Below are 19458 nucleotides of genomic sequence, written 5' to 3' on the forward strand. Positions count from 1 at the left end.
AGTTTAATTTAAACTACAGCTTTCATCAAAATGAAAAGATAGTATCAGGAAGCCTGATAGAAAGGTGAAATTGGTAGCAAAAATGAGAGCTGACTGTTATATCAGTGATAAATATATGGAGAAACAGAACCTGAGAAGGAATAATCTATATAAATATTCTGTATTTCTTACCTAGCTGAAATCAATATAGAACCACTGTCTCATTCCTATTCCAAAACTGAGTCTTTTTTTACAATAAACTTTGATGAATTACTGCTGAACATTGTCAAAGTATTGGCAGTCTCAAACAAAATAATTTGAAGTCCAAATGTCTGTTTGTTTTTTGCATGTTTTAGTAAGAAGCCAACATGGAGCGTTAAATCTTCTTAAATGAATCCCGATTCTTCATTTCAAAAATATCTGACAAAATACCAGCATGAAACAAGGAGAGCTTATTCAGTTTGGTATTGGGACATTGACGAGTCCTTGCTGAATGTCTTTGATTCCTTGAAGTAATAGAAGCTGTATTCCCACCTTTTCATTTCTGATGTCATCTTTAGAATAACAAACAAACTCCTGACTTGCCACGGCCACCAATTTCTCTGTGGGGATCATTCAGTTCTGCAAAGAGTCCTGTTTCAATGACTTCATTCTGCCAGGATATAGGGACAGCCCCTGTTGAAAATTTCTTGAAGAATTTAGTGTCTTTGTCACCAAACTCAACTCCCTGAATTTCAGAGAATTCAGCAATGTCTGTAATGTCTTTGGCATAGATAACAGATGGATCTGGAACAAAGGGAGGATCTGTAATGCCTGCCTCCAGTCTACGGAAGTTTATAGACTTAAAGAAATGATGTTTCCTGGGATCATCATTAGCATTCCTGCAAGAAGAAAAAAGACAGTCAAGCAAAAGCAAACAAGCTCTGAATTACAAATTCCAATGCACAAAACTTGGGTAAAGCTTAGAAGCAGAGAGATGTGATACAAGGAGATGTTTGTTTGATATCTTTCTTACTCCTTGAAAGATCTAGAAAAGAACTAGAAATATTGGATGAATCACGGAGAAAGAAGATTTTTTTACTTCATGAATAAGAGATTACATGAAACCCCCGTCCTAAAACTGGAAGTAAGTTCCACTGATTTCAGTAAATTAAGGCTTAACACTATTTAAAACGTCAAAGGCTGAATCCCCACATACTGGCATACCGCTAAACAGTCAGAATGATAGCGTCTTCCTGGCACGTTTTATGATGTCATCGCACCATGAAAGTGGCATCGTGGTGCGATGACATCATAAAACGCGCCAGGAAGATGCTATCATTCTGACTGTTTAGCGCTATGCCGGTAAGTGTGGATTCAGCCATTCTCTAGAAACTCTGCATTATTTAACTAAATTCAGATTCCTGATAGATCAACAAACATTTTTGTAACTGACCGTAAGAACATCCATTCTAATGCAAAATGTCATGAATTTTATTCAGTTTCTTTAGCTGTGTCCTTCTTTCTTCTTCCAAGGATCTTAGAACCGTTTACAGAGAGTTGCTCAAGTAGTTCAAACCAATTCAAGAGCAGAACTAGAGAAGGCTCTGTTAGATCATTCTTTAATTCCATATAGGGATATGTCCCCCACCTGTTTGGGTGGAGGACCCCTGCCTTGAGCTCCCATTGCCCATGCTACTCCAAGAAGCAGTATGGGGGGAAATTTTAAACACTGCCAGCATCACATGTGTTTACATCACTTCCTAGAAAAACCCTGAAGTGGCAGTAGGTAGCTCTAGGAATCTCCAGAAACTCTGTGGCTTTACTATAGACAATTCTGACAATTCCTAGAGCTACCCACTGTTACTTCTGGATTTTCCCCAGAAGTGACACCATCATACCCACAATGCTGCCCCCCCACGTCCCTGCCCTCATAGAGTTCACCCTTCAAAGCAGCAAGTTTTTTCAGGGAAACTGATCTCTGTGACCTGGTGATCAACTGTAATTCCAAGAGATCTCCAGCTATTCACCTGGAGGCTGGCAACCTTAGTTGTCACCAGTGTCAAGATCCAGGGAAGCAGTGAATGTGTCTGGAAGCTGTAAGGGCCTCGATGATGGTGAAAAACCTGAAATTACATTCAGATGAAACAGAGGTGCTGCAGGTCAAAGGTAAAGCTGAACAAGTGTTCTGCTTGCACAGAATGAAGAAGCATACTGTTGGATGGTTAATTGACCCTGGATGCCCAGGTGACAGAACTAGCCCGGAGTGTGTCTTTCCAACTTACACTGGTTCACTAGCTGTGGGCATTTTCTAGAAAAAGTGAAGTTATAGTCTCACACTTGTTGGTAACATCTAGGTTGGAATATTGGAATATACTGTTTGTGAGACTGCTCTTGAAAACAGTTTGGTAGTTGCAACTTGTATAGAACATGGTAATAAGAGTGCTTATAGGAACTGGCTGCAGAAAGCACATTATTCCCATGTTGTGCCAATTATTGGCTGCCAGTGAGCTTTCTGAGCCAATAGAAAGTGATTATGTTAACTTTTAAGGACCTAAGGAGCTTGTACCTAGGGTACTTGGGGCCTACCAGACCATAGCCTCATGTCAGCTGAGGAAGCCTTATTGGGGGAACCCCCTGTTGAAGAAATCTGACCAGTGGGAACCTGCATGAACATGTCCATGGTAACCACAACTACTCTTTGGTAGTTAATTCTGTCCTTGGTGCTTATAATTTTGCACAGCAGATATCTATTTTAACTGTTTTGTGTGGATTTTCATATTGTAAGTCTTTAATGTTTATTTTAAAATATAAATATTTAATAGTCTAATAAATAAATACTACCCCACCCAAAGAGTTAGATTTTATTAAAGACCAACTAAATGTTAGAAAATGAAGCATGCACTGTACATACATTAAAAACAAGATTTTCTGTAAACATAATTCTTTAAATAAGAGACTGTGCACTTTTCTTAGTAAAATCTGTTGTTTTCAGTCAGGTGATAAAAAACTTAACAGAGAGATCAGATGCAAATGGCTTAACTACTTCTGCCATGGATCCTCTAATTTGGACACTTCACTCTTCTCTGCTGTCCTCTGATTTCAGTGCCAGCCGGTTATGGTAGAGAGAATAGAATTATCCACCTACTCCACTCCCTGCTTAGAAAGTGACATTTTAGCACCACCCCCAGGCTTTTTTGTGCATTTACGGAATTCATAGAGTAGCAAGAAGTAAGGAAGTGCAGCCATAGTGTTTTTTTTTTTAAGACTATGGCACTGGAGACATCCCAATGCAGGGTCACTGAAGAAATTCTTCATGATGAGAATGAGGACTGCCTTACACAAACCGAGGTCATAATTTGGGTACCACCTGGATTTCAATGCAATACAATTATGTGAATGTAAAAATTTTGTTACTACCAAGATTACCACTACTGCTGTTCGGGCCATTTGATTTTATAGTTTGTCATATTCATGACCAGGTTTGTTTATATAGTAAACATAACATGTTGGAGAATATTTTAAAATAAGTCCAACACATTTCCATTTCTCTCCCCTAAGAGCCTTGGCATTTCTCTCTGCTTGATATTGTTTTATAACAATGAAACGAATGGAGCACCAGCTCGTGCGTCACATTTGCATCCTGCCCTTCCTGCTCACGATGGTGCATTTGGAGATGTCTCATTGTGTCTTCACAATCCAGGGAAACAAAAAGAGTTTTGGTTGTGACCAGAGCTGTCCTGAGGCAAAAGTTTAAAGTAACGTAAGGAGGAGCTGAACTGAAGGTCCAAAAGCAAAAGAAAATAATTACAAATAAGTATTAATTTTCCTACTAGTCAATCACATATGAAGACTTATACACTAAAATGCTGCTATAAAATTCTCCATTATTATATTGTTTTTCTTGAATGTTTCTTTGTTTTGAAAGACATTTGTAAAAATGTTTAGAAAGTTTCCATGCTCCCCCTTTGCAGAGGAAACTCGGAGCATGCTTAAATGGAGCTGAGTGAAAACCACCCTGGTGGATGGGATGAAGGAAAGAGCCACGGTGCACGCACGCTGAAGGTGGAAACGCAGTTCTGTTTCAGCATGCACTGGGATGCCTCTGCGAAGGGGGAGCACGCGCATGGGCTTCTCTCCTGTGCCCCCCTTGCTATCCAGGTGAGCGGGGGTTGGCAGGTGAGGGCAGGGATTTGGCAAGCCTATTTGCAGCTTTTTAAATACCTTTTGATAATAGATGATTACTAATCATATTGTTATTCTTTTAATGATAAACATTCTGTTCTGGTAAGACCTACTGTGCCATTCCTATTCAGTTTTGTACATGGCTTTGACATAGTTTACATAGTAAAACATTTATTACAATAATTGTTATTTGCCTAAACCTATTAGATTAGGAGTTTTATTTACTATCAGACATTCATGAAATTTTCTTTTGGTGCTCCTTAGTTCTAGACACTAACTACAGTGTAGATAAACTGAAGAGAGGACGTTATTTTAGATTTATATATGTTATTGATTGGCATTTAGTCCTCACTTCCTACAGAAACTGGGTTGGATTCAGATGAAATTTTTCATCAGTGGAATGGAACTTTCCTGTTTCCCTCCTCCCACTGCAGCCCGCCAGCCTCCACAAAACACCACTCCTGGGCGATAATATTCAGTGGGTAGCCGTGTTGCTCTGCAGTAGAACATCAGGATTTGAGTCCAGTGGCACTTTAGAGGCCAATAAGATTTTCATGGTGGAGGCTTTCGAGAGTCAGATCCCTCCTTCAGACACCTGGGCCGAATCCACACTACCATCGTTCTCGTGGCAGTTTTTCGCTTCCGCAGCGCCATTCCTTCATCTGTTCACATGCATCGTCTCCGAAGCCGTCATTAATTCGGCATAGCGTCGCTACAGCCCATTGCACTTTCGCTGCGGGTTATCTTTTGACAAATAACTGCCCTCCGTTGAATTCTGAGCCTCTCTTGACCCGCCTCCCAATTAAGGAGTAATTCTCCGCCTTTGTCCCCACCCCTTTTTTTAAAAAATAAAAGAGTACCGTGTCGATATGGTGACATCTCATCATATTAATCTCATTTTAAAAAAGCAGGCAGACCTCAAATATCAGAGGAACAATTTCATATGTTAATTCAATTTATATATTGGGGGGGGGGCATCCACATGATACTGAAATCATCGCTCATGTTACGCCTCGACACGGACTGTGCCGACGAGTTAGGCACAGATGCCAATTTTCCAAAGACAAAATGAAGCTCTGCTGTGGGATGCTGCTGTAGGTGATAGTGACTGCTCACCCATTCCCGGATGATTTCAACCAGCATGCAGGCTGTGATGTTCCGAGCGCTCATCGTAAGTGTCTCGGGTGATTTTTTAAAATATATTATATTAATGGTGTCGTTGTACCATTGAACCAGGATGCTTACTCGTCGATATAGCGTCAATTTGTCCTTTTAAAAACAAAACAAAAAAAACGCGGGGCCGTTCGGGTTTTTCCCACCCCTTTACCCGTCTTTTTGAAAGGGGATGTGATCAACGGATTGCGCAGGAGAAGCGCTATTCAAAGGGTGATGTGGACAAACAAGCGAAGAACGCGCAATAACAGATGGAGCAATCATTGCACAAGAAAAGCAGGAGCTAAGGTAGTGTAGAATCGGCCCTGGATAATAGGTGACACTGAAGAATTTGGTTGTGTGTGGGTGCAACAGGAAAGGGGATTGGTAGAAACTGCCAATACTCTGGACTAAGCTATGCACAATCAAATTCAACTCTGTCCTTTCCATTTCCTGTGTGCCTCTTTCTGTCCTCCCCGTCCTTCTATTATGTCCTCCTGCTGTCAAAATAGAGATGGTAAGTTCCTGAGAGCAGGGACCTGTCTTTATGCCTGCGCTACTTTCTAAAGGACCATGTGTATTGATGGAACTATATAAATAATAACAAAAATAATTTGTGTACGTTTTGTTATTTAGTAGCTAGTTACTGTGAATCACGTGTTAATTCTTTTTGGAAGAAACTATTAAAATGTGTTTTCCTAAAATGCCATTAAACACATGGCTTAAAAGGGAAAGGTTGCAATCTATCAGAATCCACTTGGATGCACACCCCATTAAAAAGAATGAGTGCTTTGCTATTTTTAAACATTTATATCCCACTGTTCTCCCTAATGGGGACCCAGAGTGACTTACCACCTCATTCTCCCCTTGTCCCTTTCATCCTCACAACAATAACCCTCTAAAGTTAGGCTGAAAAATTATGATGGGCTCAAGGTCACCCAGTGAGCTTCCACAGCAATTTCAGACCTAGCTGTTCAAGGTCCTAGTTGGCCACTCTAACCACTAAACCACAATTATGATCACCAGCTTCCAGGTGGGACCTGGAGACTTCCCGGAATTGCTACTGATCTCCACACCATAGAGATCCGTTTCCCTGGAGAAAATGGGCTGCTCTGGAGAGTAGAATCTATGGAACGTTCTCTGCTGAGTTCCCTCTCCAAACCCTGCCCTCCCCAGGCTCCACCCTATGTTCCAGGTTTGCTTTACCCCTAGAAAAAGAGAGGAAAATCAAGTTTCTGCTTCTTTGCTATCACAGAAAAGGGAAGATTGACTTGTCAAAGTGGCTTCATGTTTATTTTTGCTTTATGAGCTAATTCTCTTTGGACTGTTATATTGCAAAAAAAAAAAGTTATATAAATCCCACATGGCTGAAGACGGGGGATGAAACAGTTAATCTCTTCTCTCCCTGGTTCTTCAATAGAAACAAAAGGGTTAGGTGTGCAAATTAAAGCTGCCCATGAGAAGCTTTAACTTATGCAACAGGTACTTACACAGATTACCCAAGGTGTCAATGACCTTAACAGAATCTTTACATAAGGATGAGCTTTCTTGAACAGTATCTCCAGTGTAATAGGCAGAGATAGGCTTTTTGCCACCGAATATAATGGATGGCTTTCCCTGCTTTTAATATTTCCAAATACTTTACACATTGTGGCTATGAAAAACACACTATTTACATATTTCAATACGTAAATTCCCAGTAGTTCCACATACTATCAGTAGAATAATTGACTAGAGGGCTGTGTTCTGGTTTAATATATTTTGATATTTTTGTTCCAGTACTTGATTTCTTCTGCCTCTGTAGTTCTACAAATTACATTTAAGAGTCAGATAACAATTTTATTGCTGTATGGTAGAGAGATCTGAGTCACGGAATAGAAGCCTCTTTGGAATCATGCAAATGTATCACAACTAGCAAAAGAATGCTAAAGCAGCGTATTTTAGAAATAACAGCAGCATGAGGAACATCTGCACAAATAACTTTTGCAGGGCAGTCCTCTGATCCATTAGAGGTTAATATAACATTCAACAAGCTGTGCAAGAATAATGGAAGAACCAGAGACGTAGATCCACTAGAAGACTTAACTGTTATTTTGTAGATTTGTTGAGTAGGAATTCTTTCCCCTTATACAGTAGATAAAAGGGATCAAAGAGGATTGTAGGTGATAATAAGTGATAGAGGTGGGCACAATCCAAAAAAAATACCGATCAAGCTGTTTGTGGATCTGCGCCGGCGACGACCCCAGATCACTGATCCACACCGAACAAGTCCCGTTTCCGATCAGGGATCGGGGAGGCCAAAGCGGAGGGGCGCCCCCCCACACACTTAGAGCAGAGGGGAGGGAAAGTTTTTAACCCGGCGACGAGCCGCCTCCCCTTAGGGAGGGGACGTTTTCACACACACACACACACACACACACTTAGAGCAGAGGGGGGGGGGAGTTTTTAACCCGTCCCTGCCTCTCCAAATAGAGAGAGAGACACACCCCATCAACATGTTTCAGCCAGCTTTTAAAAAAAAGCAGGGACATAATCCTCCATTCCTCCCCACCCGATTTTAAAAGCAAGCAGCCAGTCTTCCAAAAGCATATTTTAAACAGGAAGAAAGTAAAACCAGGATCCACACAGATCCTCGCGGAGCCTATGGTTTTTTTAAATAGGAAAAACACAAATGAAACATCAAATCACATATCACAGCCAGGTCCACAGACTGAAATATAAAAAACACAGATCCAAAAATATTTGGCGCTGCCACGGTGAAAAAACATGAATCTGAGACACGGATCCTCATGAATTCATATGATTTTTACATTGAAACAAAACAAAAAGGCTGTCATATTTTAGATCTTTTGGTCCTGTTTGTGGCATTGGACATGATCTGGGACAGTATACTGGATTTTGGGTGGCCCCATGTAAAATCAAGAGGATCCATGAGGATCCGTGCTTTTGAACCATGTTTTTGCGCCGTGGCAGTGCCACAAAGCTGTGGATGAATGATTTTTTTGTTCCCATTTGTGGCAATGGACACGATCTGGGATTGTATGGTGGATTTTGGGTGGCCCCATGTAAAAATCAAGAGGATCCATGAGGATCCGTGCTTTTGAACCATGTTTTTGTGCCGTGGCGCTGCCACAAAGCTGTGGATGAATGATTTTTTTGTTCCCATTTGTGGCAATGGACACGATCTGGGATTGTATGGTGGATTTTGGGTGGCCTCTGTAAAAATCAAGAGGATCCATGAGGATCCGTGCTTTTGAACCATGTTTTTGTGCCGTGGCGCTGCCACAAAGCTGTGGATGAATGATTTTTTTGGTCCCATTTGTGGCAATGGACACGATCTGGGATTGTATGGTGGATTTTGGGTGGCCCCATGTAAAAATCAAGAGGATCCATGAGGATCCGTGCTTTTGAACCATGTTTTTGTGCCATGGCGCTGCCACAAAGCTGTGGATGAATGATTTTTTTGTTCCCATTTGTGGCAATGGACACGATCTGGGATTGTATGGTGGATTTTGGGTGGCCCCTGTAAAAATCAAGAGGATCCATGAGGATCCGTGCTTTTGAACCATGTTTTTGTGCCGTGGCGCTGCCACAAAGCTGTGGATGAATGATTTTTTTGGTCCCATTTGTGGCAATGGACATGATCTGGGATTGTATGGTGGATTTTGGGTGGTCCCATGTAAAAACCTAGAGGATCCATGCAGATCCGTGCTTTTTTAGCATGTTTTTGTGCCGTGGCAGTGCCACGGATTAGTGGATGCATGATTGTTTTGTTGCTGTCTGTAGACTAGGACATGATCTATATAATATGACAGCCTTTTTGTTTTGTTTTGTTTCAATATAAAAATCATATGAATTCATGAGGATCCATTTAAAAGCATCTGGATCCAGCTTTTACCCACTCCTTTTTAAACACCCACACAGAGCCGTGAATGAGGTTTTCCCACAAAACACAGTGTTTTAAAAGCAGGTTAAAAACAGAGAGTGACAGACAGAAAAACAGCCATTCCTCCTACAAAGCCCATTTTTTTAAAAAGCAAAAAACATTTGGAGTGCCCGTGGTGGCTACAGAACACCCCCTTCCCCCTGCCTCCCCTCTCTTCTCCCAAATGGTAACAGCACAATTGCAAAATCATGATAATTAAATACATTTAAAATAATGAGTAAATGGAAAGTAGTACTTGGTTGCCTCTCAACCCCACCAACTAAAAATCAATCATTTATCCAGAAATAGGGTTGCCAACTTGGGGCTTGGAAATTTCTGGAGATTTGGGGTGGAGCCTGAGGATGGGAGGGACCTCAGGGTATAATGCCATAGAGTCCACCCTCCAAAACAGCCATTTTCTCCAGGGGAACCAATCCTCTGTAGTCTAGAGATCAGTTGAAATTCTTGGAGACCTTCAGGCTCCACTTGAAGGTTGTCAAGCCTATGCAGGAACATCACCCTCAAGAGAAATGGAAGAAATTAATTAAGGTAGAAGCAAAACGGAAAGAAGGAAAATATAAAAGGGATGGTAGTCCTGATGAACCTCAATAGCACTTTAACAGTCCACACTAGACAGTTTAAAAATGGCCACAAATTAGATCAGGAAAAGATGGAAGGCTAACAAATAACAACAACATTCGATTTATATACCGCCCTTCAGGACAACTTAATGCCCACTCAGAGTGGTTTACAAAGTATGTTATTATTGTATTGTCAAAGGCTTTCACGGCCGGAGAACGATGGTTGTTGTAGGTTTTCCGGGCTGTATTGCCGTGGTCTTGGCACTGAGAGATCTCTGTCTTTTGGTGCTACACCTCTGAAGATGCCAGCCACAGCTGCTGGTGAAACGTCAGGAACTACAATGCCAAGACCACGGCAATACAGCCCGGAAAACCCACAACAACCATCATATGTTATTATTATCCCCATAACAAACACCCTGTGAGGTGGGTGGGGCTGAGAGAGCTCCAGAGAACTGTGACTAGCCCAAGGTCACCCAGCTGGCTTCAAGTGGAGGAGTGGGGAATCAAACCCGGCTCTCCAGATTAGAGTCCTGTGCTCTTAACCACTACACCAAACCGGCAAATATTGTCTATATTCTGACTTAAAACTGAGTGAACAAATTATGGCTATTTCAGACTAAATGGGTAGTATGGAAGCAACCAAAGATAAGTCTCTACGGAATGCAAAGATGATAGGAATTCTGAGCAACATGCAGAAAGAAGCATTTAACACAAATAGTAACAGTTCAAAGTATCAAACCAACACTAGCTTTTCATACTTAGATCCTTGTCCTTGAAGGAAACCATACAGAGCACTGATAAATATGTATAAAATAAAATTTATACCTGTGCTCAGTATCTAAAACATCAATTTGCAGCCTGATCATATTTACTCAGTAATCCCCTTCCCAGTCTGTTCAAAGAGTTTTCTCCAAGGTGAATGTGCGCAGTTTTGTAGCTTAGCAGCAGAATCCTAAGGTTCCACTTTCCTGGGAGTGATTCCCAGTGTATAAAACAGAGTAATATTCTATGTAGAATTAAGTCTGATTTACCACAATTTAATACAGGAAGATTTCATTCCAAGGAAAGACTGATTGTTATTGTTAGTCACACTGGGCTTGGTCCAATTACTCCCTTCTGCTTAGAGTTGCCCCCACTCCCACCATCTACCCCCCCCACCCCCACTTACCTGGCTGGCAGGGAGGAAAGGCAGGGGAACATGAGTCTGGGCATGCTCCTGGGCAGCACAGCGTGTTCCCATGTGCTGCAGCTGCCCAGATCAGGCCCGGATTGGGCTGAATCAGGCCCGAATCAGGCTGCTGCAGAACACAGCAGCACTCCCATGCTCAGAAGCGGCCTGATCTGGGCTGAAACAGCCCACATTGGGACCAAATTGTCCAGATCAGGCCCAAATCGGCCTGGAGTGGGCCCAAATCAGACTGCTGCAGAGTGCAGCAGTGCTCCTGTGCTCCACAGCAGCCTAATCCAGGCTGAAACAGCCAGAATCAGGGCTGAATTGGCCCAGATTGGGCCACTGAGCACAGCAGTGCTCCCACGCTCTGCAGCAGCCTGAGCCGGCCTGAATCAGGCTTGGATTGGTTCCCTGTAGAGCACAGGAGTGCTCCCAGGGCTGCCTGCGGCTTGCGCAATGACATCACTTCTTGGAAGTGATGTCATCGTACAGGCCAGGAGTACGCATGCATGAAGGGGAAAAGGAAAGGTAGGTGCCAGGACTCAAGCCTTCCATCCAGGGGCTGGGGGACCTGGCAACCCTACTTCTGCTAAATCTTCTTCCAAGAAAGAAAGATGTTATTTGTCGTAGAAAGACTTTCTCCAACCAAAGTTTATGTCCACTGAAGGAAGTCTTTGTCCATTGGAGGAAGAGTTAATCGGAGGGAGTTAAAAAGAAGTTACTTGGAACTTGTGTTCAGGCCTGCAACGTAAGTAAAGTGACAGAAGCATTTATATTGTGCATTTGTCTATCTGCCAACCTTTACTATATCAAAACAAGAAAAAAACTCTAACGCTTGCCTTCTTTTTAACTGACACAATGGAAGCAATAAAAGGCGCTTAACTCTTTTTTTTTGCTTTTCATGGAGAATGCATAGTTTTCACCCTGTGTGAATTGTTGAGCTTCGGATATCACAAGAAACATCAAATGGTTAGGAAGCTATTGTGTCTCTCCAACTGAACCAAAGAGTTAGGAGATCAAGAAGCTCATCTCTGTCATAACTTTGGAAACATTAGATCACCAGCACCAGTAAATCTGATGCCAAAAAAAAAAGTGTCCCAGTGTCAACATATGTCATGTTCTGCAGGGTTTTAGTTTTCTATTTAACCTTCTTAATGCAGTAACAGTATATGGATAAGTAATATTTACAGTACATGAATAACTTGTAAGAAAGCCTCATGGCAAATAGTACCAGGTTGATACGGAATGCACACACGCAAGTCAAATTCATTTCACCTAGTAGAGGCAGAGTCTGTAAATGGAGGCTAGCAGCAGAGAGAGAGCCTGTTTGCTAGGGCACTGCAGTTTCTGGCTCCTATCACCTTGTATAAGGAAACTTGAAATTTGTATGTGAAAAATGTAAATTGGAAAGGATCACATTCTTATTTCAGAGCTATAATTATCAAGCTGAAGATGTAGCCTGGATTCCAAGATGTCCAGTTTGTTTCTTTTTTGTGCAAGAAGAATCTAGCTCTTAGACTGGAGGAGCTGGACTTTTCTTACCATCAAGCTGTTTCTAGCAAGAAGTAACACATTGCAAGTTTCTGGTTGCTATTATATCTCTTTGTTTAACTATATACATTTTGGTTGTATTGTTCTGTATGTTGGAGAGTTTTTGAGTTAAAGGTTCTTGTTAAACTTTAAGTTCTGCTCCAGAGTTAGTCCCCTAGAACCTGTAAGGAAAAATGTTGTACAAGCAGGGCTTGTCCAGTGATTCATCTTCCAATCCCCACCCCCACCCCGCATCCCTAAGCTCCTTTAGCACAGGACACAGTGAAGAAAGGGGAAGAGAGAATCTAAAATAATTTGGAAAGGGACAGGAAAGTGAAGCTGCCTTCTGATGTGGCAATAATCTGATTATACAGACATTGGGCACATGCTTTGTTCACACACTCCCCTCTCTCCTCCCACTCGTTTCACATGCAGAGCTAGATTTAAAATTATCTCATTCAATCATGCTCCAGTTCATCATGATGTCCAGTTAAATGCAGATGCCTCAGCAAATCAGAGTGCTTCAAACTAGGACCCAGGAATCATGCTCACAATGAACACAACATCATGTGGAAGCCCCTATTAAATCTGAGAGTTGCTGTGTTCCATATGGGGGAAATCCCTATGTAGCCTGGGACTCAGAAAGTGTGGTTTCTCAAGCACATTAAAAGAGCTAAGCAAGAGTAAAGCCCATATTAGCTTAAAATTAATTATTGTGCGCTAGTTACACCTTCAAGAAAGGAAGAGGTTGGTGGAATGGCTGCTTTTCCTCTGACTATCTTAAGGTCATAAAGCCACAAAACTATAGGAGATTAATTTAAAATAAATAAATATAATGGCTGAGATTATATCCAGGTACAGAGTCCTTTCCTGTCTGCTTTTCCTTCCAGAGCTAAAAGAAATCTGGGGAGGCCAGTTTAATAGGGAAAACTGCATGAGGCAAAGGGGTAACCTCCCTCTTCCTGATTCCTCACCCCAACGTATACAATTCTTCCCCTGCCAAGGCTTCTTTTAAGAGGCTAAACTACACATAAAGGATCCAGTCACAGACCCCAATATTAGATCTAGTTTGGTCCTGTTCCAGTGAGTCAAGTTTAAGAAAAGATTCATTTGTTTTCACAAACAAATCATAAATCAGTTTTCCTGTGTCTGCAATGAAATGTTAAACTTGCATTCAGTAGACAGTATATTCAGTTTAGCTTTTTTCTGATTTCTAGCTTGCACTGCTAATATTCCTGTATGTGTCCACAAATCATGAGAGAGATGCATAGGTCTCTTTTAGAGTAACAAAAAAACTATATACGGCCTTTGGATTTGGTTTCCTAAGAAGGAATTATCTTCTTTATTAATCAAAATAAAAACATACCTGCTTCCTAAACGAGCCTCAGTTTTTTTAGCCAAGAACAGTTTGCAGATATCTTTTGCTGCCTCATCAAACCCAGAATGTTCAAATTTCACCTCATCTTCTATGGTTCGTCTCTTTAGTTCCTCCTTACTGATCTTCTCTTTGTGATCCTTGAATGGAGTTCGAGCAGCGACCATTTCATAAATAGTGCATCCCACTGCAAACCAGTCCACAGGGTAGGAGTAAGCTTCGTTTTCTTTTAGGATTTCAGGAGCCATGTAGCCATTAGTTCCAGCCTGTCATGATCAAATAGTTTTAATAAATAATAATACTAATAAATGAATACCTATAAATTAGAAAAAGTAGGCTAAAAATATGTGGTGCTGGAGGAGAGTTTTGTGGATACCATGGATGTCCAAAAAGATAAATAGATCAAATCAAGCCTGAATTCTCCCTAGAAGCTAAAATGACAAAACTGAGGCCAAATCCACACATCTCTTCCGCTTTTTTCCTGCCCATTATTCGCTTCTCAGAGGGCTGTTCACATACTCTTACCTCAATCCTGCCATTCTCTCGCGTCTTTCGCGTTGCACCTTAGACGAATTTGTCATGCGTTCAAACACTTCTCTTGCACGGTTGTCACCGTGGATGTGGACAAATAGAAGCATTTCACAAGGAGACCACCCCCTTCAAACCACACCACTGCCGTGTTCGCAGCCTTTCCTGAACAACATCCCTCTTTGCCGTGCAATTATCAAGCTTTTCCACTCTCTCCGCAGCATGCCTGCCTGCCCGCCCTTTCCCCCTTTTTTTTAAAGGGGACTTTCCCAGCATTGTTGCACAATCCCGGCCATAAATCTTAATCGGGGTGCTCCAAAATCCCCACGGAGACATCAAGGGGTGGCGTCATTTCCATTTCCGTGTCATTTTTAGGATGCCGGACAGTTGGAAATATTGGTGGCTCTTAAATTAATTTTTTTAAACTGTTGAAATTACCGTTATACCGGAAATCCGTCATTCTAACATTACATTCAAGCGTCAAATAATTAGTCTGCCCATTTGGAGAGTTTGGATCACCCCCACCTTAAATATCAGTTCAAATTAGCCCGCCAGAATAATGGTCCAATGGATTTCAAAGAAGAAGACATAAAATAATATTAACCAATCACAGGCATCATAGAGGTGTGGCCTCGCCATAGCAATTTAACAAAAAAACCGCTATAGTGGAAATCTGATGAAAAAAAGAAAAAAAATGAACGCGATGCCATCATCGGCGACGTCGGCTCTAAACCCGCCCCGTATTGCACGATTCTACCAGGGATGTGGACGAAGTATAGCGCGAGGCAGCGGCAGTAAGAGAAGGGATGTGAACACAGACTGGGGCATTGCGGGATAGAATCCAGTGCGATTAATGCACATGAAAAGCGGAAGGTAAGGAAGTGTGGATTCGGCCTGAGGCTATCATACTTTGGTCACATCTTGAGAAGACAAGATTCCTTGGAAAAGTCAATAATGCTCGGAAAAGTAAAAGGCAGGAAAAGAGGAAGACTCAATAAAAGAAGCCACGTCTTCCATTTTGCAAGATGTGAGCAAGTCTGTTAATGATAGGATGTTTTGGAGGTCTTTCATTCATAGGGTCACCATAGATAAGAGGCAACTTGATGGCACATAATAACACACATGCATTTTAGTTGCAGATATTAGTAATGAAAAAAACTACAATAACACCTTGATACAAAAAGTACTTCATAATAATCTTGGCAAATTCATCTGATCTAAAAAATAATTTAAAGAATCTTTTTGCTTAAGATCTGATTTTACAAAATCTGTTTGTTTGTTTTTTGTTTCAGCAGCAGAGTTGCTACTTTACAAAAAGTCCCAGGTTTAATCTTTAGTTTCAAACAAAAGATCAGGCAGAAGTAGGTGATGCGAAAGGCCTCTGCCTGAATCATGAAGAGCTTCTGCAGGTCAAGCTAGACAACACTGACTTTCATTAACGAAGGTCTGACTATGTATAAGATAAGCTCATGCATTCAGAACCGCAGATAATGTAAGGGCCTGCAGGATGGCTTCCCCCCCCCTGCTTTCAAAGCTTGGGCACTTCAGGTTGTTTGGACCCAAGCCATTTAGGTCACCAAAGGTCAACATTAGCATATTTATAAACATTCCAGAAGAGTAGTTATTTAAAAAAACCTACATGTTATAACAAGACTTTCCTCAGGAACAAAATACATTCCAAATCCAAATCCAAATCCAATTTATTACAGCAAAAGCCAGCAATATAAAACAATACGATTACAAGCAATAAATCAATATTATCAGTACAGGAAAACCACAGGCATAAAGGGATAAGAGTGAAAATGGAATAACAATAATGAAAATAGAAAAAAATTTATGATGTTTTTTCCACTAAGAGAAGTTTACGTTTTCTGATAGCTAAAGAGCAGAATTTGGCCACAGCATAGGTTACTGAGCTCTGAGAATCTTCTAAAAGAAATTTGCGCAGAACTTCTGGTCTAAATTCCAAATAGGATTGCAAAGGGATGAATTTAGACAAAAGAGGTAGTATGAGGCGAGACCGTTAGCAAAATACATTCGATTTGTAACTGTTTTAAGTTATTCTGGTGATATTTTCTTTCAAAGATAAGTTATTATTTATTGAGGTCCCTCCCTGTCTCTCTGACAGTGCTTCTCAGGCCCGGTGCCAGATTTTCTGGCGCCTGAGGCTGGGAGCAGCTTCAACGTTGCTGCTGCCCCCACACGCATGAGCATGCGCACGCACCTGGACTGCATGATGTCATGCAGCAGGCAGCTGGGACAGCATGCGTGCATCCTCCCAGCTGTCCTGCTCAGTTGCTCTGTGTGCTGTCCCAGCTGCCTGCTTTGCCTGGCCTGCAGCTGTTGCGCCCGGCTGGGAGCACGTGCTGCCAGTGGCGGCACCACAGGGCAGCTGAACAGGAGGGCTGGGAGGCTGCAGCAGCTGTGGGCCAGGTGCGGAAGTCAGGCAGCGTGGTGCGCGGGTGGCTTCCCAGCCCTCCAGCGCTGCCACCGCCAGCTCCACGGTGCGCCCCCCCAAACCCAGCGCCCCCTCTGGCACCTCAGCGCTTGAGGCGGCTGCTGGACCTGCCTCTATGGACGTGCCGTCCCTGGCCCTTCTGTCAACCATTCTGGTATTGTGGCTTTTTCCCACTCAGCTTTCCAGCCATTTTTGCCTACCCAGCCACCCTGTTTCCCCTCTCCTGCACTGTGTCTAAGAATAAGGGGCAGGGGAGTAATTTGGGAAGATCACAAAGGCTGAAGAAAAGACAGACTAATAAATAAGCAATAATCTGGGTTTTTGCAGAACACGAGAAATTTTGGATCACATGGAGTGCATATCGAGGATCAGTACGAGATTGTGTGAAGGTTCCAGGTGACTTTGACCCAGGAGGCCCATTCTAACAAGATGATCCAATGGCTTTTTGGAAGGTGACCAAATTACTAGAATCATTTTAAGGCATACAAGTTACAAGAAGACATGAAGAAAAGGAACACAAATGGAGATTGAGGGGGAGATTTATTATGAGCGTATATACATTCTGTTACTTACAATTATTCTTGACTTATATAATTATGTTATGGAATTTTCTCTCTTTTTTCAATATTATTCTTATTTTCTGTGGGTCTTTTTTTTCTTTGTATGATTGGATGATTTTTTAAAAATATATGATAGGCAATTATTAAATTTGGAACATATAAAAATACTAAAATAAAACAAACTAACAAGCTAAGATATTAAACTTTATTGGGCTGAGCAAAATGCTAAAAATAAAAAGTTTAAGGTTTTTATTTATGATGAACTCTAAAAATATGTTATTATTAGATATCTTACTCAGAAGCATTATAGTGGTGATGGAGATGAAAATTTATTTTGAAGTTTATATAGTCTGTGACTTATAATCACTGTGATTTATATAATTAGGCCACAGAAGCTATTCGTCTTTCTTAATATTATTCTTCTTATTATGTTCTTTTTGCATGATTGGACAAACTTTTTATATATATAATAGGTCAGTCTATTAAATTTAGAATGCACAATTAACAGCTAAACTATATAGTTAAACTAATAAATTAATATTCAAAATATTGTGAATACAAAATGTTTAAAGTCCTGCCTTGTGCAGAATCCCCCCCAAAAGCCCAAAAAATATGTTACTAGATACTCCATCTAGAAGTATTACAGCCCATTCTCCCTTCCCTTTTTAAAAATATATAACAGAGCAACTGAAGGAGAGGAGAAAAAGTACAATATATAAATTGTGCTCAGGGTTTTTTTTCTGGGAAAAGAGGTGGGGGAACTCTCTCTCGGGGCAACTCCCAGGAGGAGGTGGTGCGCCTCTCAATACATGTGTGTGCATGTGTGCTCCCAGAACCGCATCACTTCTGGGAAGTGATGTCATCACGCAGGTGTGGCCACTCTGGGAGCGCTCCTGTGCTCCATAGGAGTGTCCAATTCGGCCCAGAATGGGCCGCTCTGCCATGGGGGAGCACTCCTCTGCCTGACAGTGACCATATCTGGGCCATTATGGGCTCAAAACATCCCAAATCAGCCAAGAACAGGCTGTTGCCACATGGGAGAGCATTCCCCTGCAGGGCAGCAGCCTGAACCTGGCTGCTTAGGGCCCAATCCAGGCCATTCTGGGGCCAAATTGGACCAAAATGGGCCAGAAATGGCCTGGATCAGCCTGGAACAGACTGCTGCCACATGGGAGAACACTCCCCCACCAGGCAGAGACTCGATCCTGGCTGTTTTGGGCCTGATCCTGGCCAATTTGGGCCCAAATTGGGCTCAAAATAGACAAAAGGGGCCCAAAATAACCAGGATCGGGCTGCTGCCAGGTGGGAGAGTCTTCCCCCGCCTCGCAGGGGCCTGATGCTGGCCATTTCAGGCCTGATACTGGCCATTTGGGGCCTGAATTGGGCCAAAAATGGCCAAAAGGGCCCCAAAACGGCCAGGATTGGGCCGCTCCCGGGTGGGGGAGTGTTCTACCAGCCTGGCAGAGGCCTGATCCTGTCCGTTTTTGGCATGATCCTTGCTGCTTTGGGCCCCTTTTGGCCATTTTGGGCCCAATTCAGGCCCCAAATAGCCAGGATCAGGCCCAAAATGGCCCGGATTGGGGCCAAACTGGCCTGGAATGGGCTGCTTTAGGGTGATGCAACCCTCCCCTGGCCAGCACTAGCCCAATCCTGGCCGTTTTGGCCCCAATCCAGGCTGTTTTGAGCCCTAAGTGGGCCCCAAATGGCCCAAACAGCCTGGATCAGGGCTGAAATGTCCTGGAATGGGCCACTGCTGGATGGAAAAATCTTCCCCCACTCAGCACCAGCCCAATCCTGGCAGTTTCAGCCCCGATCCTGCCTGTTTCGGCCCCAATCCAGACCGTTTTGGGCCTTAAATGGGCCCCAAAGGGCCGAAAAGGCCTGGATCGGGGCTGAAAGGGCCTGGAAAGGGCTGCTTCTGGGCAGGCAAGCCCTCCCGCACCCAGCACCACCCAAACTGGTTCCCCCACCCTGCAGTGGCCCGTTCCAGGCCGTTTCGCCCCCAATCTGGGCCATTTCAGCAATTTTGGGC

At 42.5% G+C, this 19458-nt stretch overlaps 1 protein-coding gene across 1 annotated transcript in view; it reads right to left on the reverse strand.

The window, feature by feature from the left end:
- Positions 1-535: 535 nt before the first annotated feature.
- The window catches only part of GRK7 (G protein-coupled receptor kinase 7), a 46069-nt gene continuing 27146 nt past the window's right edge, over positions 536-19458 (reverse strand). Inside the window, exons 3-4 of the mRNA XM_054983890.1 lie at positions 13872-14146; positions 536-860 (exon numbers count right to left, since the gene is read on the reverse strand). Of these exons, the coding sequence (XP_054839865.1) occupies positions 536-860; positions 13872-14146 (600 nt within the window). The remainder of the gene's footprint in view (positions 861-13871; positions 14147-19458) is intronic.

Source organism: Eublepharis macularius, chromosome 6, assembly GCF_028583425.1.
Source record: "Eublepharis macularius isolate TG4126 chromosome 6, MPM_Emac_v1.0, whole genome shotgun sequence".
NCBI lineage: Eukaryota > Metazoa > Chordata > Lepidosauria > Squamata > Eublepharidae > Eublepharis > Eublepharis macularius.